General features: G+C 46.0%; 1 protein-coding gene across 1 annotated transcript in view; it reads left to right on the forward strand.

The window, feature by feature from the left end:
• The window catches only part of LOC109871802 (collagen alpha-4(IV) chain), an 84,236-nt gene that overhangs the window by 47,690 nt on the left and 8,928 nt on the right, over positions 1-27,618 (forward strand). The window contains exons 29-38 of the mRNA XM_031806935.1: positions 853-1,071; positions 7,513-7,671; positions 7,974-8,141; positions 10,903-11,052; positions 11,471-11,578; positions 13,387-13,568; positions 13,914-13,977; positions 15,867-15,941; positions 23,411-23,509; positions 23,661-23,771. Coding sequence (XP_031662795.1) covers positions 853-1,071; positions 7,513-7,671; positions 7,974-8,141; positions 10,903-11,052; positions 11,471-11,578; positions 13,387-13,568; positions 13,914-13,977; positions 15,867-15,941; positions 23,411-23,509; positions 23,661-23,771 — 1,335 coding nt within the window. The remainder of the gene's footprint in view (positions 1-852; positions 1,072-7,512; positions 7,672-7,973; positions 8,142-10,902; positions 11,053-11,470; positions 11,579-13,386; positions 13,569-13,913; positions 13,978-15,866; positions 15,942-23,410; positions 23,510-23,660; positions 23,772-27,618) is intronic.

Consider the following 27,618-nt stretch of genomic DNA (forward strand, 5'->3'; position numbering starts at 1 on the left):
GATAAAGTTAAAGTAAAATCAAACCAGAGTTGCATTCTATCTTTATGAAATGGATTGGACCTGGCTAGGTTCCACCATACGTCCAGTAGAGGGCAGTGCTAACCCTACCTCAGCCGTGCTACTCCTACCTCAGCAGTGCTACTCCTACCTCAGCAGTGCTACTCCAGTGCTACTCCTACCTCAGCAGTGCTACTCCTACCTCAGCAGTGCTACTCCTACCTCAGCAGTGCTACTCCAACCTCAGCAGTGCTACTCCAGTGCTACTCCTACCTCAGCAGTGCTACTCCAGTGCTACTCCTACCTCAGCAGTGCTACTCCTACCTCAGCAGTGCTACTCCAGTGCTACTCCTACCTCAGCAGTGCTACTCCTGCCTCAGCAGTGCTACTCCAGTGCTACTCCAACCTCAGCAGTGCTACTCCTACCTCAGCAGTGCTACTCCAGTAAAACTCAAACCTCAGCAGTGCTACTCCAACCTCAGCCGTGCTACTCCTACCTCAGCCGTGCTACTCCTACCTTAGCCGTGCTACTCCTACCTCAGCCGTGCTACTCCTACCTCAGCAGTGCTACTCCTACCTCAGCAGTGCTACTCCTACCTCAGCAGTGCTTCTCCAGTAAAACTCCTACCTCAGAAATTCTAATCTAGACGATATTGAAAAGAGACACAAAACTTGACCGTGGTCATTCCTCAGGCTTGTAATATTTACACAGTAAATAGATATCATCTTAAAATGAAGACGGGTTACAATGGTTATAACTGAAGGGACTGGTTGGAGAGTTAGTGTTTGTAGTTAGTGTTTATAGTTAGTCTGAGTAGTTAGATGGTTCATGTCTGGATCCCTCTTCCCAAACAGGACACCAAGGATGTGTTGGAGATAATGGTGACCCTGGTCAACCTGGAATCAACCTGGACGGACCACCAGGACTCCGTGGACCACCAGGCTCTCCAGGCTGGCAGGGACCTCCAGGAGACACCTTCAACACCGGACCTGGTCCCGTGGGTCCACCTGGACTACCTGGGTTACTGGGACCCAAGGGAGATCCTGGTTTGCCAGGCATCCCTGGGCCTCCAGGTGCATCTAACTCACTGTTAATACACACACACACACACACACACACAATATTTCACTGTCATAACATCTAGTAGTCAACACAGTGAAAGAGAGACCATTATAAAGCAGTGGACATTAGAAGAACATTGCATTGGCCCACCAGACACTGTTACTGTATATGTACAGTACCAGGTAAAAGTTTGGACACACCTACTCATTCCAGGGTTTTTCTTTACTATTTCTTTACTTTTCTTTCTTTAGTGAAGACATCAACACTATGAAATAACACACATGGAATCATGTAGTAAGCAAAAAAGTGTTAAACAAATAAAAATATATTTTATATATTTATATTATATTTGAGATTCTTCAAAGTAGCCACCCTTTGCCTCGATGACAGCTTTGCACACTCTTGCCATTCTCTTAATCAGCTTCACCTGTAATGCTTTTCCAAAAGGAGTTCCCACATATGTTGAGCACTTGTTGGCTGCTTTTCCTTCGCTCTGCAGTCCAACTCAACCCTAACCATCTCAACTGGGTTGAGGTTGGTGATTGTGGAGGCCAGGTCATCTGATGCAGCACTCCATAACTCTCCTTATTGATCAAATAGCCCTTACACAGGCTGGGGGTTTGTTTTGGGTCATTGTCCTGTTGAAAAACAAATGGTAGTCCCACTAAATGCAAACCGTATTGCTGCAGAATGCTGTGGTGCCTTGAATTCTAAATAAATCACTGACAGTGTCACCAGAAAAGCACCCTAACACCATCACACCTCCTCCTCCATGCTTCACAGTGGGAACCGCACATGCGGAGATCATCTGTTCACCTACTCTGCGTCTCATAGACATGGCAGTTGGAACCAAAAATCAATCATCTAACCAAAGGACAGATTTCCACCTGTCTAATGTCCATTGGTTGTGTTTCTTGGCCCAAGAAAGTGTCTTCTTCTTGTTGATGTCCTTTAGTAGTTGTTTCTTAGCAGCAACTCGACCATGAAGGTCTGATTCATGCAGTCTGTACTCTGTGAAGTTTTATTTCGGCTGGTAACTCTAATGAACTTATCCTCTACAGCAGAGGTAACTCTCGGTCTTCCTTTCCTGTGGCGGTCCTCATGAGAGCCAGTTTCATCATAGCGCTTGATGGTTTTTGCAACTGCACTTTCATACTGTCGTTTCTCTTTGCTTATTTGAGCTGTTCTTGCCATTATATGGACTTGGTCTTTTACCAAATAGGGTTATCTTCTGTATACTACCCCTACCTTGTCACAACACAACTGATTGGCTCAAATGCATTAAGAAGGAAAGAAATTCCACAAATGAACTTTTAACAAGGCACACCTGTTAATTTGCTTTTCTTCCAAGATGGCGTAGCAGTAAGTCGTCCTGTCCTGTCGTGTCCCTGTATATATCGTTTCTTTTTCGTTTTTTACATATTTTCTCCACATATCTCTTTGAAAACATTTTGCTAAACCCTAAGCTTCCAAATACTCTCCTGCAACCCGACTCACCCAATGTAGCTATTTTTCCTAAAGTATTTATATTTACTTCGGAACCCCTCAACTGAAGCTAGCCAGCTAACCAGCGGGTATGCTAGCGGTCTTCAGCTAACCGGTCATCAGCTAACCTGTAGTTCGGAAAGCTCTCGCCTGTTCGTACAACGCGACTCCAACCAGAGCATAACGGACCTATTTATTTTTCATCCCCGGATTCATCCCCGGATTCCCACCGCAAACAGAACATCTTTCAGCTGGATTTTTCAGCAACTAGCTATCTAGCTAAACCGCAACCTCTGATTACTCCTGGCTAGCGTTTCCACCCACTTAGCTTGAAGCTAGCCCGGCCGTAGCACCTGTGCTACCACCGTAGCATACTCCTGAGCTACAATACCCGGGCCCACGACCGGTCTATCGATGTCATCGCATGAAGAGGAATAAACAGACTCACCCCATCGCGACGTCCCCCAAAGGCTAACTCTCTAGCCCTCGCTATCTCCCTGCTTGCTAATCCGGCCTGCTAACTGCTAGCTTGTCCAGCTCCGGTCCGCTAACTGCTACCTTGTCTAGCCCGGGCCTACAAACTGTTAGCTTGTTAGCACAGGCCTGCTAACCGCCTGAATCGCCGCGTCCCAAACGCTCACCGGACCCATATTTACTTTCTATCTCTTTTGACTTTTAATTTGTTTATACCTTCCGGAAACCTGCCTCACCCAATGTGATACGGAATCGCTATTATTTTTTTATTTTTAGAACACACTCAAGAACCTCCAGAAGCTAACCAGCTAACTAGCTACAAACTATTTAGTCATTGTTAGTTTTTTTTAACCTGGATAACACTCGCCAGTCCAGCTTCCCTGCCCCATCCACCGCTTCCCCCTGGACACTGATCTCTTGGCTACATAGCTGATGCACGCTGGACTGTCCATTAATCACGGTACTCCATTCTGCTTGTTTGTTTTATCTGTTGGCCCCGTTGCCTAGTCTACGCCATTTTACCTGCTGTTGTTGTGCTAGCTGATTAGCTGTTGTCTCACCTACTGTTTTAGCTAGCTTTCCCAATTCAACACCTGTGATTACTGTATGCCTCGCTGTATGTCTCTCTCAAATGTCAATATGCCTTGTATACTGTTGTTCAGGTTAGTTATCATTGTTTTAGTTCACAATGGAGCCCCCAGTTCCACTCTTCATGCCCCTGATAACTCCTTTGTCCCACCTCTCACACATGCGGTGACCTCACCCATTACAACCAGCATGTCCAGAGATACAACCTCTCTCATCATCACCCAGTGCCTGGATTTACCTCCGCTGTACCCGCACCCCACCATACCCCTGTCTGCGCATTATGCCCTGAATATATTCTACCATGCCCAGAAACCTGCTCCTCTTATTCTCTGTCCCCAACGCTCTAGGCGACCAGTTTTGATAGCCTTTAGCCGCACCCTCATACTACTCCTTCTCTGTTCCGCGGGTGATGTGGAGGTAAACCCAGGCCCTGCATGTCCCCAGGCACCCTCATTTGTTGACTTCTGTGATCGAAAAAGCCTTGGTTTCATGCATGTCAACATCAGAAGCCTCCTCCCTAAGTTTGTTTTACTCACTGCTTTAGCACACTCTGCTAACCCTGATGTCCTTGCTGTGTCTGAATCCTGGCTCAGGAAGGCCACCAAAAATTCTGAGATTTCCATACCCAACTATAACATCTTCCGTCAAGATAGAACTGCCAAAGGGGGAGGAGTTGCTGTTTACTGCAGAGATAGCCTGCAAAGTAATGTCATACTTTCCAGGTCCATACCCAAACAGTTCAAACTACTAATTTAGAAAATTACTCTCTCCAGAAATAAGTCTCTCACGGTTGCCGCCTGCTACCGACCCCCCTCAGCTCCCAGCTGTGCCCTGGACACCATTTGTGAATTGATCGCCCCCCATCTAGCTTCAGAGTTTGTTCTGTTAGGTGACCTAAACTGGGATATGCTTAACACCCCGCCAGTCCTACAATCTAAGCTAGATGCCCTCAATCTCACACAAATCATCAAGGAACCCACCAGGTACAACCCTAACTCTGTAAACAAGGGCACCCTCATAGACGTCATCCTGACCAACTGGCCCTCCAAATACACCTCCGCTGTCTTCAACCAGGATCTCAGCGATCACTGCCTCATTGCCTGTATCCGCTACGGAGCCGCAGTCAAACGACCACCCCTTATCACTGTCAAACGCTCCCTAAAACACTTCTGTGAGCAGGCCTTTCTAATCGACCTGGCCCGGGTAAGAACAGATACAGCCCTTGGTTCACCCCAGACCTGACTGCCCTCGACCAGCACAAAAACATCCTGTGGCGGACTGCAATAGCATCGAATAGTCCCCGTGATATGCAACTGTTCAGGGAAGTCCGGAACCAGTCAGTACAGGAAAGCTAAGGCCAGCTTCTTCAGGCAGAAGTTTGCATCCTGTAGCTCCAACTCCAAAAAGTTCTGGGACACCGTGAAGTCCATGGAGAACAAGAGCACCTCCTCCCAGCTGCCCACTGCACTGAGGCTAGGTAACACGGTCACCACTGATAAATCCATGATTATCGAAAACTTCAATAAGCATTTCTCAACGGCTGGCCATGCCTTCCGCCTGGCTACTTCAACCTCGGCCAACAGCTCCTCCCCCCCCGCAGCTCCTCGCCCAAGCCTCTCCAGGTTCTCCTTTAACCAAATCCAGATAGCAGATGTTCTGAAAGAGCTGCAAAACCTGGACCCGTACAAATCAGCTGGGCTTGACAATCTGGACCCTCTATTTCTGAAACTATCTGCCACCATTGTCGCAACCCCTATTACCAGCCTGTTCAACCTCTCTTTCATATCGTCTGAGATCCCCAAGGATTGGAAAGCTGCCGCAGTCATCCCCCTCTTCAAAGGGGGAGACACCCTGGACCCAAACTGTTACAGACCTATATCCATCCTGCCCTGCCTATCTAAGGTCTTCGAAAGCCAAGTCAACAAACAGGTCACTGACCATCTCGAATCCCACCGTACCTTCTCCGCTGTGCAATCTGGTTTCCGAGCCGGTCATGGGTGCACCTCAGCCACACTCAAGGTACTCAACGATATCATAACCGCCATCGATAAAAGACAGTACTGTGCAGCCGTCTTCATCGACCTTGCCAAGGCTTTCGACTCTGTCAATCACCATATTCTTATCGGCAGACTCAGGAGCCTCGGTTTTTCGGATGACTGCCTTGCCTGGTTCACCAATTACTTTGCAGACAGAGTTCAGTGCGTCAAATCGGAGGGCATGCTGTCTGGTCCTCTGGCAGTCTCTATGGGGGTGCCACAGGGTTCAATTCTCGGGCCGACTCTTTTCTCTGTGTATATCAATGATGTTGCTCTTGCTGCGGGCGATTCCCTGATCCACCTCTACGCAGACGACACCATTCTATATACTTTCGGCCCGTCTTTGGACACTGTGCTATCTAACCTCCAAACAAGCTTCAATGCCATACAACACTCCTTCCGTGGCCTCCAACTGCTCTTAAACGCTAGTAAAACCAAATGCATGCTTTTCAACCGGTCGCTGCCTGCACCCGCATGCCCGACTAGCATCACCACCCTGGATGGTTCCGACCTAGAATATGTGGACATCTATAAGTACCTAGGTGTCTGGCTAGACTGCAAACTCTCCTTCCAGACTCATATCAAACATCTCCAATCGAAAATCAAATCAAGAGTCGGCTTTCTATTCCGCAACAAAGCCTCCTTCACTCACGCCGCCAAGCTTACCCTAGTAAAACTGACTATCCTACCGATCCTCGACTTCGGCGATGTCATCTACAAAATGGCTTCCAACACTCTACTCAGCAAACTGGATGCAGTCTATCGCAGTGCCATCCATTTTGTCACTAAAGCACCTTATACCACCCACCACTGCGACTTGTATGCTCTAGTCGGCTGGCCCTCGCTACATATTCGTCGCCAGACCCACTGGCTCCAGGTCATCTACAAGTCCATGCTAGGTAAAGCTCCGCCTTATCTCAGCTCACTGGTCACGATGGCAACACCCATCCGTAGCACGCGCTCCAGCAGGTGTATCTCACTGATCATCCCTAAAGCCAACACCTCATTTGGCCGCCTTTCGTTCCAGTACTCTGCTGCCTGTGACTGGAACGAATTGCAAAAATCGCTGAAGTTGGAGACTACCAACTTCAAACATCAGCTATCTGAGCAGCTAACCGATCGCTGCAGCTGTACATAGTCTATTGGTAAATAGCCCACCCTTTTTCACCTACCTCATCCCCATACTGTTTTTATTTATTTACTTTTCTGCTCTTTTGCACACCAATATCTCTACCTGTACATGACCATCTGATCATTCATCACTCCAGTGTTAATCTGCAAAATTGTAATTATTTGCCTACCTCCTCATGCCTTTTGCACACATTGTATATAGACTCCCCCTTTGTTTTCTACTGTGTTATTGACTTGTTAATTGTTTACTCCATGTGTAAATCTTTGTTGTCTGCTCACACTGCTATGCTTTATCTTGGCCAGGTCGCAGTTGCAAATGAGAACTTGTTCTCAACTAGCCTACCTGGTTAAATAAAGGTAAAATAAAATAAATAAATAAATAAATAAATTTAAATGCATACCAGGTGACTACCTCATGAAGCTGGTTGAGAGAATGCCAAGAGTGTGCAAAGCTGTCATCAAGGCAAACGGTGGCTACTTTGAAGAATCTGAAATATAAAATATATTTTGATTAGTTTAACACTTTTTTGGTTACTACATGATTCCATATGTGTTATTTCATAGTTTTGATGTCTTCACTATTATTCTACAATGAAGAAAATAAAACTCTTTAAGGAGTAGGTGTGTCCAAACTTTTGACAGGTACTGTATTTTGAATGCTTTACAATCTTTCATTGTTCTTGGTGACTCTAAGATGGGGCTCATTGCATCTCTAACCATATGGTGATTTCATAACAGGGGGATCAGGCCCGTACGGGGGTGTGGGTTACAAGGGGTCAAAAGGAGACACTGGGGACCCAGGACCGAGCGGCCCTCCAGGGCCAACAGAATGTAGAGAGAAAGGAGCTGTTGGCCCACCGGGAGCCTCAGGACCACCAGGAGTCAGGGGCCCATCGGGTGAGGATCTAAAATAGCCACACGGTACAGTTCTTTTCGTGTTTGATCTGTTTGACACACAGCTAAAATCAGGAATCGGTTAGGTTTTGGAACTATCCCCAGAGCATGTCATCGTTCCATAGTCATTTTAACAGTCACACTTTAAGGGGTTTTATATGGCATCGATTAAGTATTAACTAAGCACTTCAATACTCACTGCACAGAGCTTCCCATTGTACAATTTGCTCTGAACAGTCCTCCACCTCACATTTAGTTAAAAAGACATGTACTACTTTCAGTAATTTAGTGGTGTGTCTTGTTAGGTTTCCGTGGTGATAAAGGACATAAGGGTGCGATGGGTCCTCCTGGACGTGGAGTGAAGGGACCAGCAGGGATCCCCGGGCCTCCTGGTCCCCCGGGACCCGTTGGTGCCAAAGGTTTCAGTGGGTCACCAGGTGTCCCAGGCTTCCCTGGTGTAACAGGGACCAAAGGTGAGCCAGGTCCAATTATTATTATTATTATTATTATCAATATTATTATTATCATCAATATTATTATTATCAATATTGTTATTACCATTTGTATCACTATTTATTAATTATAATTTTGATGATGATGGTTATTATCATTATCATCTGAACATACCACAGCAACAGGCAATGTCAAATAATATGCTGGTTACTTTTACTATTGTATTACATATTTAATAAACAGAAGCTATTTTTGTTTCCAGCTTGTCTCAGCACCCACCCGGTTGACTAAAATACAGTGCCTTCGGAAAGTATTCAGACCCACTGACTTTTTACACACTTTGATACGCTACAGCCGTATTCTAAAATGGATAAAATAGTTTTTTTTCCCTCATCAATTTACACACAATACCCCATAATGACATCACAATACCCCATAATGACATCACAATACCCCATAATGACAAAGCAAAAACGGATGGGATGTTTTTGTTGCTAAAACATTTACATAATTATTCAGACCCTTTACTCAGTACTTTGTTGAAGTACCTTTGGCAGTGATTACAGCCTTTATTCTTCTTAGGTATGACGTTGCATCTGTATTTCTCCCATTCTTCTCTGCAGATCCTCTCAAGCTCTGTCAGGTTGGATGGGGAGCGTTGCTGCACAGCTATTTTCAGGTCATGCTCTGGCTGGATCACTCAAGGACTTTCAGAGACTTGTCCCGAAGCCACTCCTGTGTTGTCCTGGCTGTGCTTAGGGTCGTTGTCCTATTGGGAGGTGAACCTTCCGTCCAGCTTTCCCTCAGTACTGACTAGTCTCCCAGTCCCTGCAGCTGAAAAACATCCCCACAGCATGATGTTGCCACCACCATGCTTCACTGTAGGGATGTCCTTGAGATGCGACGCTTGGCATTCAGGCCAAAGAGTTCAATCTTGGTTTCACCAGACCAGATAATCTTGTTTCTCATGGTCTGAGAGTCCTTTAGATACCTTTTGACAAACTCCAAGTGGGCTGTCATGTGCCTTTTACTGAAGAGTGGCTTCAGTCTGGCCACTCTACCATGAAGGCCTGATTGGTGGAGGGCTGCAGAGATGGTTGTCCTTCTGGAAGGTTCTCCCATGTCCACAGAGGAACTCCAGAGCTGAGTGACCATCGGTTTCTTGGTCACCTCCCTGACCAAAGCCCTTCTCCCCCGATTGCTCAGTTTGGCCAGGCGGCCAGCCCCAAACTTCTTCCATTTAAGAATGATGGAGGACACTGTGTTCTTGGCAGTGGTGGAAAAAGTACCCCATTTTCATACTTGAGTCATTTTCATTTAAGGTATTTTTTAATTTCTCAAGTAAAAGTGAAAGTCACCCAGTAAAATACTAGTTGAGTAAAAGTCTAAAAAATATTTGGTTTTAAATATACTTAAGTATCAAAAGTAAAAGTATAAGTATAAATCATTTCACTTTCATTATAATAAGCAAACCAAACTAAATTTACAGATAGCCAGGTGCACACTCCAACACTCAGGCATAATTTACAAATTAAGCATGTATGTTTAGTGAGTCTACCAGATCAGAGGCAGTAGGGATGACCAGGGATGTTCTCTTGACAAGTACTTTTGGGTGTCAGGTAAAATGTATGGAGTAAAAAGTATTTTTCTTTAGGAATGTAGTGAAGTAAAAGTTGTCAAAAATATAAATAATAAAGTACAGATATAAAGTACACCCCAAAAAACACTTAAGTATGTTTACTTAAGTACTTTACACCACTGGTTCTTGGGGACCTTCAATGCGGCAGAATGTTTTGGTACGCTTCCCCAGATCTGTGCCTTGACACAATCCTGTCTCGGAGCCCTACTGACAATTCCTTCGACCTCATGGCTTGGTTTTTGCTCTGACATGCACTTTCAACTGTGGAACCTTATATACACATGTGTGTGCCTTTCCAAATCATGTCCAATCAATTGACTTTACCACAGGTGGACTCCAATGAAGTTGTAGAAACATCTCAAGGATGATCAATGGAAACAGGATGCACCTGAGCTCAACTTCGAGTCTCATAGCAAATGGTCTGAATACTTATGTAAATAAGGTATTTCTGTTTTTTAATTTGAATAGATTTGCCCAAATTTCTAACAACCTTTTTTCACTTTGTCATTATGAGGTATTGTGATGTCATTATGGGGTATTGTGTTGTCATTATGGGGTATTGTGTTGTCATTATGGGGTATTGTGATGTCATTATGGGGTATTGTGATGTCATTATGGGGTATTGTGATGTCATTATGAGGTATTGTGATGTCATTATGGGGTATTGTGGTGTCATTATGGGGTATTGTGATGTCATTATGGAGTATTGTGTGTAGATTGCTTTGTATTTATTTAATCCATTTTAGAATAAGGCTGTAACGTAACAAAATGTGGAAAAAGTCAACGGTCTGAATACTTTCCAAAGGCACTGTAATGTTATGACATTTACGTGATTCTCTGTTCGCACTTTGAATTGAATAACTTGAATTGGGATAACGATATATAAATATGGATGCCTTGTTTTGGGTATCGCCTGCCTCAAAATAGACGGCCTGCAAAATAGATGTACACAATTCTGATATCCCATTTTGAGTACAAAGTATACCAGGAGCATGTTCATTAGGTACCAATAAGAAACAACTAATTGTTTTTCCATTGCAAAATATTTTTCAGCTGATGCCCTTAATGAACATGACCCAGCCAATGGACTATCTTTATTATTATCCTATGACAACTATTTCCAATGATGTCATCTTTCCCAGGGCCCAGGGGATATCCTGGTAGAGATGGGTCGGCTGTTCCTGGTACACCGGGTCGGCCTGGAAACCCAGGATCCCGCGGGAGGCAAGGGGAGAGGGGTTTTACAGGACGCGACGGTCAGGATGGAGACCAGGGGTACAAAGGAGCCAAAGGTACAAACTGTACATTACAGTGTATGCACATTGCAGCATCCACATAATAAAATACATACATAGTATTGTGTTTACCTTTGGTATCTGCAGTCAACCTTCCTTAGAAGTATTTGTAATTACTCTCCTTATATGGAGTGTCATTTCAGTGAATTTAGAAAACGATTCTCTCTGTGTATACTTCCTTGTTTACGGTATCCTATCTCTCTTCATGACTATGTGCATGATTTCCTCTCTGCATACTTTACATAACATTACTATTTCAGTGTGCTGTCCCTTGTCGTAGACCGTTTCTGCAAAGAACGCCACATCACCCGTTGTTGCATTCACAGTATTATATATGTTGTACTTATATGTACACATAGTGTAGTATATTATATTGTTCAGTATATTACACGTTGACAGTGTAGAATGTCCCCAGGTCACAGAGGTCCCCCCGGAAGTCCTGGCCCAGTAGGAGTCATAACCGTTAAAGGACAGAAGGGCTCTGAAGGACCACCAGGAGAGGATGGCATCACTGGAGCCAGAGGTGAGAGAGACACAACACAACCCCCTCTGCACACTCTTACAAAACAAGGTGCTATCTAGAACCCGAAAGGGTTCTCTGGCTGTCCCCATAGGAGAACCCTTTGAAGAACCCATTTTGGTTCCAAGTAGAATCCTTTTGAGTTCCATATAGAACACAGAGGGTTCTATATGGAAAATTGTACTTAGAACTAAAAAAGTGTTCTCCTGTTTGGACAGCCAATTAGCCTTAGGGAAAATGGTTCGCAGTAGCACCATGCAACTGTGTTAAAACAGATCAGTTCTGCTTTGGTAATAGATGTTGGACTAGGTTTTTTTTTTTTGAAAAATACTTCAAACTAATATAAGAGGATGCAGGTGGTAGACGATGGGACTGTATTTTAGCAGGTGGTAGACGATGGGACTGTATTTTAGCAGGTGGTAGACGATGGGACTGTATTTTAGCAGGTGGTAGACGATGGGACTGTATTTTAGCAGGTGGTAGACGATGGGACTGTATTTTAGCAGGTGGTAGACAGCGGGACTGTATTTTAGCAGGTGGTAGACGATGGGACTGTATTTTAGCAGGTGGTAGACAGCGGGACTGTATTTTAGCAGGTGGTAGACAGCGGGACTGTATTTTAGCAGGTGGTAGATGGTGGGACTGTATTTTAGCAGGTGGTAGATGGTGGGACTGTATTTTAGCAGGTGGTAGACAGCGGGACTGTATTTTAGCAGGTGATAGACAGCGGGACTGTATTTTAGCAGGTGGTAGACAGTGGGACTGTATTTTAGCAGGTGGTAGACGATGGGACTGTATTTTAGCAGGTGGTAGACGGCGGGACTGTATTTTAGCAGGTGGTAGACAGTGGGACTGTATTTTAGCAGGTGGTAGACGATGGGACTGTATTTTAGTAGGTGGTAGACAGCGGGACTGTATTTTAGCAGGTGGTAGACAGCGGGACTGTATTTTAGCAGGTGGTAGACAGCGGGACTGTATTTTAGCAGGTGGTAGACAGCGGGACTGTATTTTAGCAGGTGGTAGACAGCGGGACTGTATTTTAGCAGGTGGTAGACAGCGGGACTGTATTTTAGCAGGTGGTAGACAGCGGGACTGTATTTTAGCAGGTGGTAGACAGCGGGACTGTATTTTAGCAGGTGGTAGACAGCGGGACTGTATTTTAGCAGGTGGTAGACAGCGGGACTGTATTTTAGCAGGTGGTAGACAGCGGGACTGTATTTTAGCAGGTGGTAGACAGCGGGACTGTATTTTAGCAGGTGGTAGATGGTGGGACTGTATTTTAGCAGGTGGTAGACAGCGGGACTGTATTTTAGCAGGTGGTAGACAGCGGGACTGTATTTTAGCAGGTGGTAGACAGCGGGACTGTATTTTAGCAGGTGGTAGACAGCGGGACTGTATTTTAGCAGGTGGTAGACAGCGGGACTGTATTTTAGCAGGTGATAGACAGCGGGACTGTATTTTAGCAGGTGATAGACAGCGGGACTGTATTTTAGCAGGTGGTAGACAGCGGGACTGTATTTTAGCAGGTGGTAGACAGCGGGACTGTATTTTAGCAGGTGGTAGACAGCGGGACTGTATTTTAGCAGGTGGTAGACGGCGGGACTGTATTTTAGCAGGTGGTAGACAGCGGGACTGTATTTTAGCAGGTGGTAGACGGCGGGACTGTATTTTAGCAGGTGGTAGACAGCGGGACTGTATTTTAGCAGGTGGTAGACAGCGGGACTGTATTTTAGCAGGTGGTAGACTGCGGGACTGTATTTTTGATTCTCTAATAATACATGGATAAACAATGCACTGTTCTTTCTTCTCAGGTTCCAAGGGCTCAAGTGGGTCACCAGGTAAACCAGGGGGGAATGGACAGGATGGTCCTCCTGGATATGAGAAAGGGCTCCCAGGACAACCTGGCAGACCTGGTCCCCCTGGACCACCCGGACCTCGAGGACCTAAAGGCTTGAGTGGTATAGTTGGTTTCCCTGGACCAGTCGGTGATAAGGTACTTCATTACTGATACTCATCACTACATCTTAGATGTTATTTGTTTACCTCATTAAACTACTAAAACTTTGGTAAAAATTGCTATTGTTAATGGTTTCCAGACAAATTAATGCTGCTCAAGATTGATAAATGAGGTGCAGTATGTCTGTATGTATTTAAGTTGAGAATATATTCCTTCCCAAGTAAGTGGTCTTGGACGTAATGTAAGAACAGATGTCTTTGTTAAGACACAGGATGTTTATGTGTGAGTATCTTGGTGTGTGGGTGTTACTGTGTGTTGCTATGCCAATGGGTGTTACTGTGTGTTGCTATGCCAGTGACTGTTGGTTTATCCCCCTTGCAGGGGGACCCTGGGCACACGGGCCCTCCTGGGAACCCAGGCCTTCCAGGAATGACAGGCTTACAGGGTGAGTAGAGAGACAACAGAAAATACACACAAACATGATAAGGGGAACTTAAAGGGACAGGAAGAGAGGAAGGGGAGGTCATAAAGGGACAGAAAGAGAGGAAGGGGAGGTCATAAAGGGACAGGAAGAGAAGAAGGGGAGGTCATAAAGGGACAGGAAGAGAGGAAGGGGAGGTCATAAAAGGACAGGAAGAGAGGAAGGGGAGGTCATAAAGGGACAGGAAGAGATGAAGGGGAGGTCATAAAGGGACAGGAAGAGAGGAAGGGGAGGTCATAAAGGGACAGGAAGAAAGGAAGGGGAGGTCATAAGGGACAGGAAGAGAGGAAGGGGAGGTCATAAAGTGACAGGAAGAGAGAAGGCGGAGGTCATTAAGGGACAGGAAGAGAGGAAGTTGAGGTCATAAAGGGACAGGAAGAGAGGAAGGGGAGGTCATAAAGGGACAGGAAGAGAGGAAGGGGAGGTCATAAAGGGACAGGAAGAGAGGAAGGGGAGGTCATAAAGGGACAGGAAGAGAGGAAGGGGAGGTCATAAAGGGACAGGAAGAGAGGAAGGGGAGGTCATAAAGGGACAGGAAGAGAAGAAGGGGAGGTCATAAAGGGACAGGAAGAGAGGAAGGGGAGGTCATAAAGGGACAGGAAGAGAGGAAGGGGAGGTCATAAAGGGACAGGAAGAGAGGAAGGGGAGGTCATAAAGGGACAGGAAGAGAGGAAGGGGAGGTCATAAAAGGACAGGAAGAGAGGAAGGGGAAGTCATAAAGGGACAGGAAGAGATGAAGGGGAGGTCATAAAGGGACAGGAAGAGAGGAAGGGGAGGTCCTAAGGGACAGGAAGAGAGGAAAGGGAGGTCATAAAGGGACAGGAAGAGAGGAAGCGGAGGTCATTAAGGGACAGGAAGAGAGGAAGGGGAGGTCATAAAGGGACAGGAAGAGAGGAAGGGGAGGTCCTAAGGGACAGGAAGAGAGGAAAGGGAGGTCATAAAGGGACAGGAAGAGAGGAAGGGGAGGTCATAAGGGACAGGAAGAGAGGAAGGGGAGGTCATAAAGGGACAGGAAGAGAGGAGGCGGAGGTCATTAAGGGACAGGAAGAGAGGAAGGGGAGGTCATAAAGGGACAGGAAGAGAAGAAGGGGAGGTCATAAAGGGACAGGAAGAGAGGAAGGGGAGGTCATAAAAGGGACAGGAAGAGAGGAAGCGGAGGTCATTAAGGGACAGGAAGAGAGGAAGGGGAGGTCATAAAGGGACAGGAAGAGAGGAAGGGGAGGTCATAAAAGGACAGGAAGAGAAGAAGGGGAGGTCATAAAGGGACAGGAAGAGAGGAAGGGGAGGTCATAAAGGGACAGGAAGAGATGAAGGGGAGGTCATAAAGGGACAGGAAGAGAGGAAGGGGAGGTCCTAAGGGACAGGAAGAGAGGAAAGGGAGGTCATACAGGGACAGGAAGAGAGGAAGCGGAGGTCATTAAGGGACAGGAAGAGAGGAAGGGGTGGTCATAAAGGGACAGGAAGAGAGGAAGGGGAGGTCATAAAAGGACAGGAAGAGACGAAGGGGAGGTCATAAAGGGACAGGAAGAGAGGAAGGGGAGGTCATAAAGGGACAGGAAGAGAGGAAGGGGAGGTCCTAAGGGACAGGAAGAGAGGAAAGGGAGGTCATAAAGGGACAGGAAGAGAGGAAGGGGGGGTCATAAAGGGACAGGAAGAGAGGAAGGGGAGGTCATAAGGAACAGGAAGAGAGGAAGGGGAGGTCATAAAGGGACAGGAAGAGAGGAAGGGGAGGTCATAAAGGGACAGGAAGAGAGGATTCCAAAACGTGGGTTATTATCAGACTGAAAGTGCTGTAATTACGACTAATATCTTCTCTGTATCCTGACACTCAAACCCCTGACCCTATTCTGCAGGTGACCCAGGAGACTCTATAGGACAACCAGGACTACCTGGACCACCGGGTCCTCCAGGAGAATGCAGAACCTTAGGTGATCACAATACAACGTCTGCTTACAGCATGGCGCCTTATTCCCCATACAGAGCTCTACACTCCGCTTGGCTAGAGCCAGAGTATCTGGGGCGCTACATTTGGACACATTTCCAACAGAGTGAACAATCACAAACAACGCTATTACAGTTTTGAGATGATGACAACAGGATACAGGATGTTTAGGACTCCCGGACCTACCAGATAAAAAAGTTACTAAATAAATACTCACTTCCAATGGGGATTCTAGCCCGTACAGTTTAGAAGTCACATCAGTGCACACGTACACTCTTAGGAAAACTATGCTATCTAGAACCTAAAAGGGTTATTCGACTGTCCCCATAGGACAACACTTTGAAGAACCCTTTTTTGGTTCTATGTAGAACCCTTTCCATTTAGGACCAAAAAAGTGTTCTCCCTGGAACCAAAAAAGGGTTCTCCTATGGGGACAGCTGAAGAACCCTTTTGGAACCCTTTTTTTCTAAGAGGGCAGCATGACAGAACTGTGTGCTATGTATGTATCATGACCGTATCTCTCCTGTTTATGCATTTCTGTTTATGTTCTCCCCATGATCCTGGTACTGCTCTTGTCCAGAGTGTGATGCTGAGTCATTAGAATAGGAGTCAGTCCCCGCTGGCACAGTCCCCGCAGCCGGACAACTTTCTCACGGTTTCTGGAAGGAAATGCTGTAGGAACGCTCAACCGGTGTCGCTCATTCAGCCGACAGAAACTTTCAACCGGTTTTCCCCATTAAGCAGCGGGTCGGAGTCAGAGGCCGATTCTTCTCTGGTCTCTACTCCTCCCGTTACGGGGTCTGAGACGCCGAAGCTTCCCACCAGTAGCTCTGACAAATTGAAAACTCTAGTCATTGGCGACTCCATTACCCGCAGTATTAGACTTAAAGCGAATCATCCAGCGATCATACACATTTTACCCGGGGGCAGGGCTACCGACGTTAAGGCTAATCTGAAGATGGTGCTGGCTAAAGCTAAAACTGGCGAGTGTAGAGAGTATAGAGATATTGTTATCCACGTCGGCACCAACGATGTTAGGATGAAACAGTCAGAAATCACTAAGCGCAACATAGCTTCTGCGTGCATATCAGCTAGAAAGATGTGTCGGCATCGAGTAATTGTCTCTGGCCCCCTCCCAGTTAGGGGGAGTGATGAGCTCTACAGCAGAGTCTCACAACTCAATCGCTGGTTGAAAACAGTTTTCTGCCCCTCCCAAAAGTTAGAATTTGTAGATAATTGGCCCTCTTTCTGGGACTCACCCACAAACAGGACCAAGCCTGACCTGCTGAGGAGTGACGGACTCCATCCTAGCTGGAGGGGTGCTCTCATCTTATCTACCAACATAGACAGGGCTCTAACTCCTCTAGCTCCACAATGAAATAGGGTGCAGGCCAGGCAGCAGGCTGTTAGCCAGCCTGCCAGCATAGTGGAGTCTGCCATTAGCACAGTCAGTGTAGTCAGCTCAGCTATCACCATTGAGACCGTGTCTGTGCCTCGACCTAGGTTGGGCAAAACTAAACATGGCGGTGTTCGCCTTAGCAATCTCACTAGGATAAAGACCACCTCCATTCCTGTCATTACTGAAAGAGATCATGATACCTCACATCTCAAAATAGGGCTACTTAATGTTAGATCCCTTACTTCAAAGGCAATTATAGTCAATGAACTAATCACTGATCATAATCTTGATGTGATTGGCCTGACTGAAACATGGCTTAAGCCTGATGAATTTACTGTTTTAAATGAGGCCTCACCTCCTGGCTACACTAGTGACCATATCCCCCGTGCATCCCGCAAAGGCGGAGGTGTTGCTAACATTTACGATAACAAATTTCAATTTACAAAAAAAAAATGACATTTTCGTCTTTTGAGCTTCTAGTCATGAAATCTATGCAGCCTACTCAATCACTTTTTATAGCTACTGTTTACAGGCCTCCTGGGCCATATACAGCGTTTCTCACTGAGTTCCCTGAATTCCTATCGGACCTTGTAGTCATAGCAGATAATATTCTAATCTTTGGTGACTTTAATATTCACATGGAAAAGTCCACAGACCCACTCCAAAAGGCTTTCAGAGCCATCATCGACTCAGTGGGTTTTGTCCAACATGTCTCTGGACCCACTCACTGTCACAGTCATACGCTGGACCTAGTTTTGTCCCATGGAATAAATGTGGTGAATCTTAATGTTTTTCCTCATAATCCTGGACTATCGGACCACCATTTTATTACGTTTGCAATTGCAACAAATAATCTGCTTAGACCCCAACCAAGGAACATCAAAAGTCGTGCTATAAATTCACAGACAACACAAAGATTCCTTGATGCCCTTCCAGACTCCCTCTGCCTACCCAAGGACGCCAGAGGACAAAAATCAGTTAACCACCTAACTGAGGATCTCAATCTAACCTTGCGCAATACCCTAGATGCAGTTGCACCCCTAAAAACAAAAAAAATGTCTCATAAGAAACTAGCTCCCTGGTACACAGAAAATACCCGAGCTCTGAAGCAAGCTTCCAGAAAATTGGAACGGAAATGGCGCCACACCAAACTGTAAGTCTTCCGACTAGCTTGGAAGGACGGTACCGTGCAGTACCGTAGAGCCCTTACTGCTGCTCGATCATCCTATTTTTCTAACTTAATTGAGGAAAATAAGAACAATCCGAAATTCCTTTTTAATACTGTCGCAAAGCTAACTAAAAAGCAGCATTCCCCAAGAGAGGATGACTTTCACTTTAGCAGTGATAAATTCATGAACTTCTTTGAGGAAAAGATTATGATTATTAGAAAGCAAATTACGGACTCCTCTTTAAACCTGCATATTCCTCCAAACCTCAGTTGTCCTGAGTCTGCACAACTCTGCCAGGACCTAGGATCAAGAGAGACGCTCAAGTGTTTTAGTACTATATCTCTTGACACAATGATGAAAATAATCATGGCCTCTAAACCTTCAAGCTGCATACTGGACCCTATTCCAACTAAACTACTGAAAGAGCTGCTTCCTGTGCTTGGCCCTCCTATGTTGAACATAATAAACGGCTCTCTATCCACTGGATGTGTACCAAACTCACTAGAAGTGGCAGTAATAAAGCCTCTCTTGAAAAAGCCAAACCTTGACCCAGAAAATATAAAAAACTATCGGCCTATATCGAATCTTCCATTCCTCTCAAAAATTTTTGAGAAGGCTGTTGCGCAGCAACTCACTGCCTTCCTGAAGACAAACAATGTATACGAAATGCTTCAGTCTGGTTTTAGACCCCATCATAGCACTGAGACGGCACTTGTGAAGGTGGTAAATGACATTTTAATGGCATCGGACCGAGGCTCTGCATCTGTCCTTGTGCTCCTAGACCTTAGTGCTGCTTTTGATACCATCGATCACCACATTCTTTTGGAGAGATTGGAAACCCAAATTGGTCTACACGGACATGTTCTGGCCTGGTTTAGATCTTATCTGTCGGAAAGATATCAGTTTGTCTCTGTGAATGGTTTGTCCTCTGACAAATCAACTGTAAATTTCGGTGTTCCTCAAGGTTCCGTTTTAGGACCACTATTGTTTTCACTATATATTTTACCTCTTGGGGATGTTATTCGAAAACATAATGTAAACTTTCACTGCTATGCGGATGACACACAGCTGTACATTTCAATGAAACATGGTGAAGCCCCAAAATTGCCCTCGCTAGAAGCATGTGTTTCAGACATAAGGAAGTGGATGGCTGCAAACTTTCTACTATTAAACTCGGACAAAACAGAGATGCTTGTTCTAGGTCCCAAGAAACAAAGAGATCTTCTGTTGAATCTGACAATTAATCTTAATGGTTGTACAGTCGTCTCAAATAAAACTGTGAAGGACCTCGGCGTTACTCTGGACCCTGATCTCTCTTTTGAAGAACATATCAAGACCATTTCGAGGACAGCTTTTTTCCATCTACGTAACATTGCAAAAATCAGAAACTTTCTGTCCAAAAATGATGCAGAAAAATTAATCCATGCTTTTGTCACTTCTAGGTTAGACTACTGCAATGCTCTATTTTCCGGCTACCCGGATAAAGCACTAAATAAACTTCAGTTAGTGCTAAATACGGCTGCTAGAATCCTGACTAGAACCAAAAAATCTGATCATATTACTCCAGTGCTAGCCTCTCTACACTGGCTTCCTGTCAAAGCAAGGGCTGATTTCAAGGTTTTACTGCTAACCTACAAAGCATTACATGGGCTTGCTCCTACCTATCTCTCTGATTTGGTCCTGCCGTACATACCTATACGTACGCTACGGTCACAAGACGCAGGCCTCCTAATTGTCCCTAGAATTTCTAAGCAAACAGCTGGAGGCAGGGCTTTCTCCTATAGAGCTCCATTTTTATGGAACGGTCTGCCTACCCATGTCAGAGACGCAAACTCGGTCTCAACCTTTAAGTCTTTACTGAAGACTCATCTCTTCAGTGGGTCATATGATTGAGTGTAGTCTGGCCCAGGAGTGGGAAGGTGAACGGAAAGGCTCTGGAGCAACGAACCGCCCTTGCTGTCTCTGCCTGGCCGGTTCCCCTCTTTCCACTGGGATTCTCTGCCTCTAACCCTATTACAGGGGCTGAGTCACTGGCTTGCTGGGGCTCTCTCATGCCGTCCCTGGAGGGGGTGCGTCACCTGAGTGGGTTGATTCACTGTTGTGGTCATCCTGTCTGGGTTGGCGCCCCCCCCCCCTTGGGTTGTGCCGTGGCGGAGATCTTTGTGGGCTATACTCAGCCTTGTCTCAGGATGGTAAGTTGGTGGTTGAAGATATCCCTCTAGTGGTGTGGGGGCTGTGCTTTGGCAAAGTGGGTGGGGTTATATCCTTCCTGTTTGGCCCTGTCCGGGGGTGTCCTCGGATGGGGCCACAGTGTCTCCTGACCCCTCCTGTCTCAGCCTCCAGTATTTATGCTGCAGTAGTTTATGTGTCGGGGGGCTGGGGTCAGTTTGTTATATCTGGAGTACTTCTCCTGTCCTATTCGGTGTCCTGTGTGAATCTAAGTGTGCGTTCTCTAATTCTCTCCTTCTCTCTTTCTTTCTCTCTCTCGGAGGACCTGAGCCCTAGGACCATGCCCCAGGACTACCTGACATGATGACTCCTTGCTGTCCCCAGTCCACCTGGCCATGCTGCTGTTCCAGTTTCAACTGACCTGAGCCCTAGGACCATGCCCCAGGACTACCTGACATGATGACTACTTGCTGTCCCCAGTCTACCTGGCCATGCTGCTGCTCCAGTTTCAACTTCCACCTGACTGTGCTGCTGCTCTAGTTTCAACTGTTCTGCCTTATTATTATTCGACCATGCTGGTCATTTATGAACATTGAACATCTTGACCATGTTCTGTTATAATCTCCACCCGGCACAGCCAGAAGAGGACTGGCCACCCCACATAGCCTGGTTCCTCTCTAGGTTTCTTCCTAGGTATTGGCCTTTCTAGGGAGTTTTTCCTAGCCACCGTGCTTCTACACCTGCATTGCTTGCTGTTTGGGGTTTTAGGCTGGGTTTCTGTACAGCACTTTGAGATATCAGCTGATGTACGAAGGGCTATATAAATAAATTTGATTTGATTTGATTTGAGTAACTTCAGGTCACATATGATATTCAGGGATATTAACTGAATATGCTATGGCTAGCTTGCCATACTTTACCTGCACATAGAGGATAGTTGCAAAATGGCTTATGCTCAGGTGAGGTCCCCAATGCATTAGGTGTTTTGGCGCTGCTCACTACACCTTCTGAAGGGTGCACCGATCAGGTCGATCAGGCCCAATCTGAGCCAGGTGACTTGCCAACTGCTCCTCCAGCCATTACCATGCCCTCTCTGCCTCCTGCCTAGCTATGCAACAGATCTTCTAACGCTGTGCTCCCTTTACTCATAGAATCCTTAGTGTCCTTCTACTGGTAGACACTTGGCCTTCCATCCCTTTTCAGTGCATTCATTCACGAGTGTCTGGCACGTCAACAGCTTCCTTTCGTAGGCTTCCTTAATGCTCTCCTCCCGTGGAGTCATTAGCATGGCCATTTAGATGTTGGTGCTCCTTGACCAGACTGGCAGGTCTGGTCTGAATGTTGTGCTGACAATGTCCTGGGGGAAGATGAGATGCCTTCCCAGGTCAGCTCTTAACTCTTTCCAATCCGCTGCTGTTGTCAGTAAATTGCTGCTGTTGTTCCCAGTCAGTCAGGCTGCTGCTGCTGTTCTCAGTCAGTCAGTCAGGCTGCTGCTGTTGTTCTCAGTCAGTCAGGCTGCTGCTGCTGCTGTTCTCAGTCAGTCAGTCAGTCAGGCTGCTGTTGTTCCCAGTCAGTCAGTCATGCTGCTGTTGTTCCCAGTCAGTCAGTCAGGCTGCTGCTGTTCTCAGTCAGTCAGTCAGTCAGTCAGGCTGCTGTTGTTCCCAGTCAGTCAGTCATGCTGCTGTTGTTCCCAGTCAGTCAGTCATGCTGCTGTTGTTCCCAGTCAGTCAGTCAGGCTGCTGCTGCTGTTGTTCCCAGTCAGTCAGGCTGCTGCTGCTGTTCTCAGTCAGTCAGTCAGGCTGCTGCTGTTGTTCCCAGTCAGTCAGTCAGTCAGGCTGCTGCTGTTGTTCCCAGTCAGTCAGTCAGTCAGGCTGCTGCTGCTGTTGTTCTCAGTCAGTCAGTCAGTCAGGCTGCTGCTGCTGTTGTTCTCAGTCAGTCAGTCAGGCTGCTGCTGTTGTTCCCAGTCAGTCAGTCAGTCAGGCTGCTGCTGCTGTTGTTCTCAGTCAGTCAGTCAGTCAGGCTGCTGCTGTTCTCAGTCAGTCAGTCAGGCTGCTGCTGTTGTTCCCAGTCAGTCAGTCAGTCAGGCTGCTGTTGTTCCCAGTCAGTCAGGCTGCTGCTGCTGTTGTTCCCAGTCAGTCAGGCTGCTGCTGCTGCTGTTCTCAGTCAGTCAGTCAGGCTGCTGCTGTTGTTCTCAGTCAGTCAGGCTGCTGCTGCTGCTGTTCTCAGTCAGTCAGTCAGTCAGGCTGCTGCTGTTGTTCCCAGTCAGTCAGTCAGTCAGGCTGCTGCTGCTGTTGTTCTCAGAAAGTCAGTCAGTCAGGCTGCTGCTGCTGTTGTTCTCAGTCAGTCAGTCAGGCTGCTGCTGTTGTTCCCAGTCAGTCAGTCAGTCAGGCTGCTGCTGCTGTTGTTCTCAGTCAGTCAGTCAGTCAGGCTGCTGCTGTTGTTCCCAGTCAGTCAGTCAGGCTGCTGCTGTTGTTTTCTGAATTTGTGTTCACTTCCAAATGTGAAGTTTGTGTTGGGGCAGTGATTCACACTCCTAGAAGGTATGTGCAGGTGTGATTGGTACTAGGGTTGCAAAATTCCGGTAACTTTTCCAGAAATCCTTGTTGGAGGATTACAGATGTCCTTATTCCCTCCAGATTCTGGGAACCTCCCTACCGGAATTTCTGGGAAAGTGACTAGAAATGTGCAACCCTAATTGATATTTTTCACACTCTATAGATCCAAAGGGAGACCCAGGAGATCCAGGGAGCCCAGGACCCAGAGGATCACCAGGACAGCCTGGTGTCCACGGAGCCCGAGGACCACTGGGTGGCCCAGGTAATGGATCCCTAAAGTCCCCTTCTGTATGTCACTCATTTAATATTTTCTCCTTAGGACAGGGTACAATACATTTCATTTATGTCTATGTGTTTGTTTAGTGTCTACATATGTAAGCATTTTAGATTCTAAAGTTTGTGTGTGTGTGCAGGTTTCCCTGGTCCCTCAGGTCCGCCGGGTCGTCCAGGCTCCCCAGGGCCTCCCGGAGGAATTCTCGGAGGTCAAGGCCCCAATGGCAATCCTGGACTGCCCGGTCCTCCAGGTACTAAGACCCAATCTACAGTTGAAGTCGGAGGTTTCCATTCACCTTAGCCAAATACATTTAAACTCAGTTTTTCACAATTCCTGACATTTAATCCCAGTAAAAAATACCCTGTTTTAGGTCAGTTAGGATCACCACTTTATTTTAAGAATGTTAAATGTCAGAATAATAATAGAGAGAATTATTTATTTCAGCTTTTATTTCTTTCATCACATTCCAAGTGGGTCAGAAGTGTACATGCACTCAATTAGTATTTTGTAGCATTGCCTTTAAATTGTTCAACTTGGGGCAAACGTTTCGGGTAGCCTTCCACAAGCTTCCCACAATAAGTTGGGTGAATTTTGTCCCATTCCTCCTGACAGAGCTGGTGTAACTGAGTCAGGTTTGTAGGACTCCTTGCTCGGACACGCTTTGTCAGTTCTGCCCACAAATTTTCTATAGGATGAGGTCAGGGCTTTGTGATGGCCACTCCAATACCTTTACTTTGTTGTCCTTTAGCCATTTTCCACAATTTGGAAGTATGCTTGTGGTCATTGTCCATTTGGAAGACCAATTTGTGACCAAGCTTTAACTTACTGACTGATGTCTTGAGATGTTGCTTCAATATATCCACATAACTGTCCTCCTCATGATGTTTTCTATTTTGTGAAGTGCACAAGTCCCTCCTGCATCAAAGCACCCCCACAACATGATGCTGCCACCCCAGTGCTTCACGGTTGGGATGGTGTTCTTCGGCTCGCAAGCCTCCCCCTTTTTCCTCCAAACATAATGATGGTTATTATGGCCAAGCAGTTATATTTTTGTTTTATCAGACCAGAGGACATTTCTCCAAAAAATACAATCTTTGTCCCCATGTGCAGTTGCAAACCATAGTGTGGCTTTTTTATGGCGGTTTTGGAGCAGTGGCTTCTTCCTTGTTGAGCGGACTTTCGGGTTATGTCGATATTGGAGTCATTTTACTGTGGATATAGATACTTTTGTACCTGTTTCCTTTTGGTACCAAAGTACGTTCATCTCTAGGAAACAGAACACGTCTCCTTCCTGAGCAGTATGACGGCTGCGTGGTCCCATGGTGTTTATACTTGTGTACTATTGTTTGTACAGATGAACGTGGTACCTTCAGGAATTTGGAAATTGCTCCCAATGATGAACCAGACTTGTGGAGGTCTACAATTTTTTTTCTGAGGTCTTGGCTGATTTCTTTTGATTATCCCATCATGTCAAACAAAGAGGCACTAAGTTTGAAGGTAGACCTTGAAATACACTGCTCAAAAAAAAAAAAACACATCCTAGATCTGAATTAATGAAATATATACTTTTTTCTTTACATAATTGAATGTGCTGACAACAAAATCACACAACAATTATCAATGGAAATCAAATTTATCAACCCATGGAGGTCTGGATTTGGAGTCACACTCAAAATTAAAGTGGAAAACCACACTACGGGCTGATCCAACTTTGATGTAATGTCCTTAAAACAAGTCAAAATGAGGCTCAGTAATGTGTGTGGCTTCCACATGCCTGTATGACCTGCCTACAACGCCTGGGCATGCTCCTGATGAGGCGGAGGATGGTCTCCTGGGGGATCTCCTCCCAGACCTGGACTGAAGCATCCGCCAACTCCTGGACAGTCTGTGGTGCAACGTGGCGTTGGTGGATGGAGCGAGACATGATGTCCCAGATGTGCTCAATTGGATTCAGGTCTGGGGAACGGGCGGGCCAGTCCATAGCATCAATGCCTTCCTCTTGCAGGAACTGCTGACACACTCCAGCAACATGAGGTCTAGAATTGTCTTGCATTAGGAGGTACCCAGGGCCAACCGCACCAGCATATGGTCTCACAAGGGGTCTGAGGATCTCATCTCGGTACCTAATGGCAGTCATGCTACCTCTGGTGAGCACATGGAGGGCTGTGCGGCCCCCCAAAGAAATGCCACCCCACACCATGACTGACCCACCGCCAAACCGGTCATGCTGGAGGATGTTGCAGGCAGCAGAACTTTCTCCACGTCGTCTCCAGACTCACGTCTGTCACGTGCTCAGTGTGAACCTGCTTTCATCTGTGAAGAGCACAGGGCGCCAGTGGCGAATTTGCCCATCTTGGTGTTCTCTGGCAAATGCCAAACGTCCTGCACGGTGTTGGGCTGTAAGCACAACCCCCACCTGTGGACGTCGGGCCCTCATACCACCCTCATGTAGTCTGTTTCTGACTGTTTGAGCAGACACATGCACATTTGTGGCCTGCTGGAGGTCATTTTGCAGGGCTCTGGCAGTGCTCCTCCTGCTCCTCCTTGCACAAAGGCGGAGGTAGCGGTCCTGCTGCTGGGTTGTTGCCCTCCTTCAGCCTCCTCCACGTCTCCTGATGTACTGGCCTGTCTCCTGTCTCCTGGTAGCGCCTCCATGCTCTGGACACTACGCTGACAGACACAGCAAACCTTATTGCCACAGCTCGCATTGATGTACCATCCAGGATGAGCTGCACTACCTGAGCCACTTGTGTGGGTTGTAGACTCCGTCTCATGCTACCACTAGAGTGAAAGCACCGCCAGCATGCAAAAGTGACCATAACATCAGCCAGGAAGCATAGGAACTGAGAAGTGGTCTGTCGTCACCACCTGCAGAACCACTCCTTTATTGGGGGTGTCTTGCTAATTGCCTATAATTTCCACCAGTAGTCCTTATGTTGTCTATTCCATTTGGGCAACAGCATGTGAAATTTATTGTCAATCAGTGTTGCTTCCTAAGTGGACAGTTTGATTTCACAGAAGTGTGATTGACTTGGAGTTACATTGTGTTGTTTAAGTGTTCCCTTAATTTTTTTGAGCAGTGTACATCCACAGGTACACCTACAATTGACTCAAATTATGTCAATTGGCCAATCAGAAGCTTCTAAAGCCATGACATCCTTTTCTGGAATTTTCCAAGCTGTTTAAAGGCACAGTCAACTTAGTGTATGTTAACTTCTGACCCACTGGAATTGTGATACAGTGAATTATAAGTGAAATAATCGGTCTGTAAACAATTGTTGGAAAGATTGAAATGCACAAAGTAGATGTCCTAACTGGCAAGATGTCCTAACTGACTTGCCAAAACTATAGTTTGTTAACAAGAAATTTGTGGAGTGGTTGAAAAACGAGTTTTAATGACTCCATCCTAAGTGTATGTAAACTTCCGACTTCAACTATACTTACCACCTAGTGACAGGCCCTAGACATTTAGATTTGTTTGGGGGGCCCCCCTCACCTCGGGCAAAACATTTTATTTGCATGTGAAACATATGTTAACATTGCCAAAGCAAGTGAAGTAGATAATAAACAAATGAGAAATAAACAATAAACAATGTAGTTTGGCGATAAAAAAAAAATGCTATTTCAAAGTTAATTTCCTGCAATTCTACACATTTTGCCATGCATAGAGAAAATGTTGCTGTTTTTAAATACACATATTCTGCAATTCTACACATATTTTACCATGGGGGGGAAATAAATCTTGTAGTTTGAAAACTAATTTCATGCAATGCTCCTAATTCTGCCATGGGTTGTAGAGAAAATATTGCAGTTTTAAAGCTAATATCCTGCAAATCTACACATCTTGACATTGGGTGGAGAAAACACTTTTGTAGTTTTCAAAGCTAATTTCCTGAAATTCTACATGTTGCCATGACTTAATGCCATGTTCATACAATATCTGGGTGAGAGTAACTTACACAGTCAATAGGGGCCCCCTGGAGGTCAGGGCCCCGTGCCCTGTATACCCGGGTTGGTAATTCGGTCATGATTACTACAAGGTTTAGATTGCTGGCTGGACTCATTTACCTCGCAATCCCAAACATTTAGCTGACATG

Source organism: Oncorhynchus kisutch, linkage group LG27 (genome assembly GCF_002021735.2).
Source record: "Oncorhynchus kisutch isolate 150728-3 linkage group LG27, Okis_V2, whole genome shotgun sequence".
In the NCBI taxonomy this organism is placed as follows: domain Eukaryota; kingdom Metazoa; phylum Chordata; class Actinopteri; order Salmoniformes; family Salmonidae; genus Oncorhynchus; species Oncorhynchus kisutch.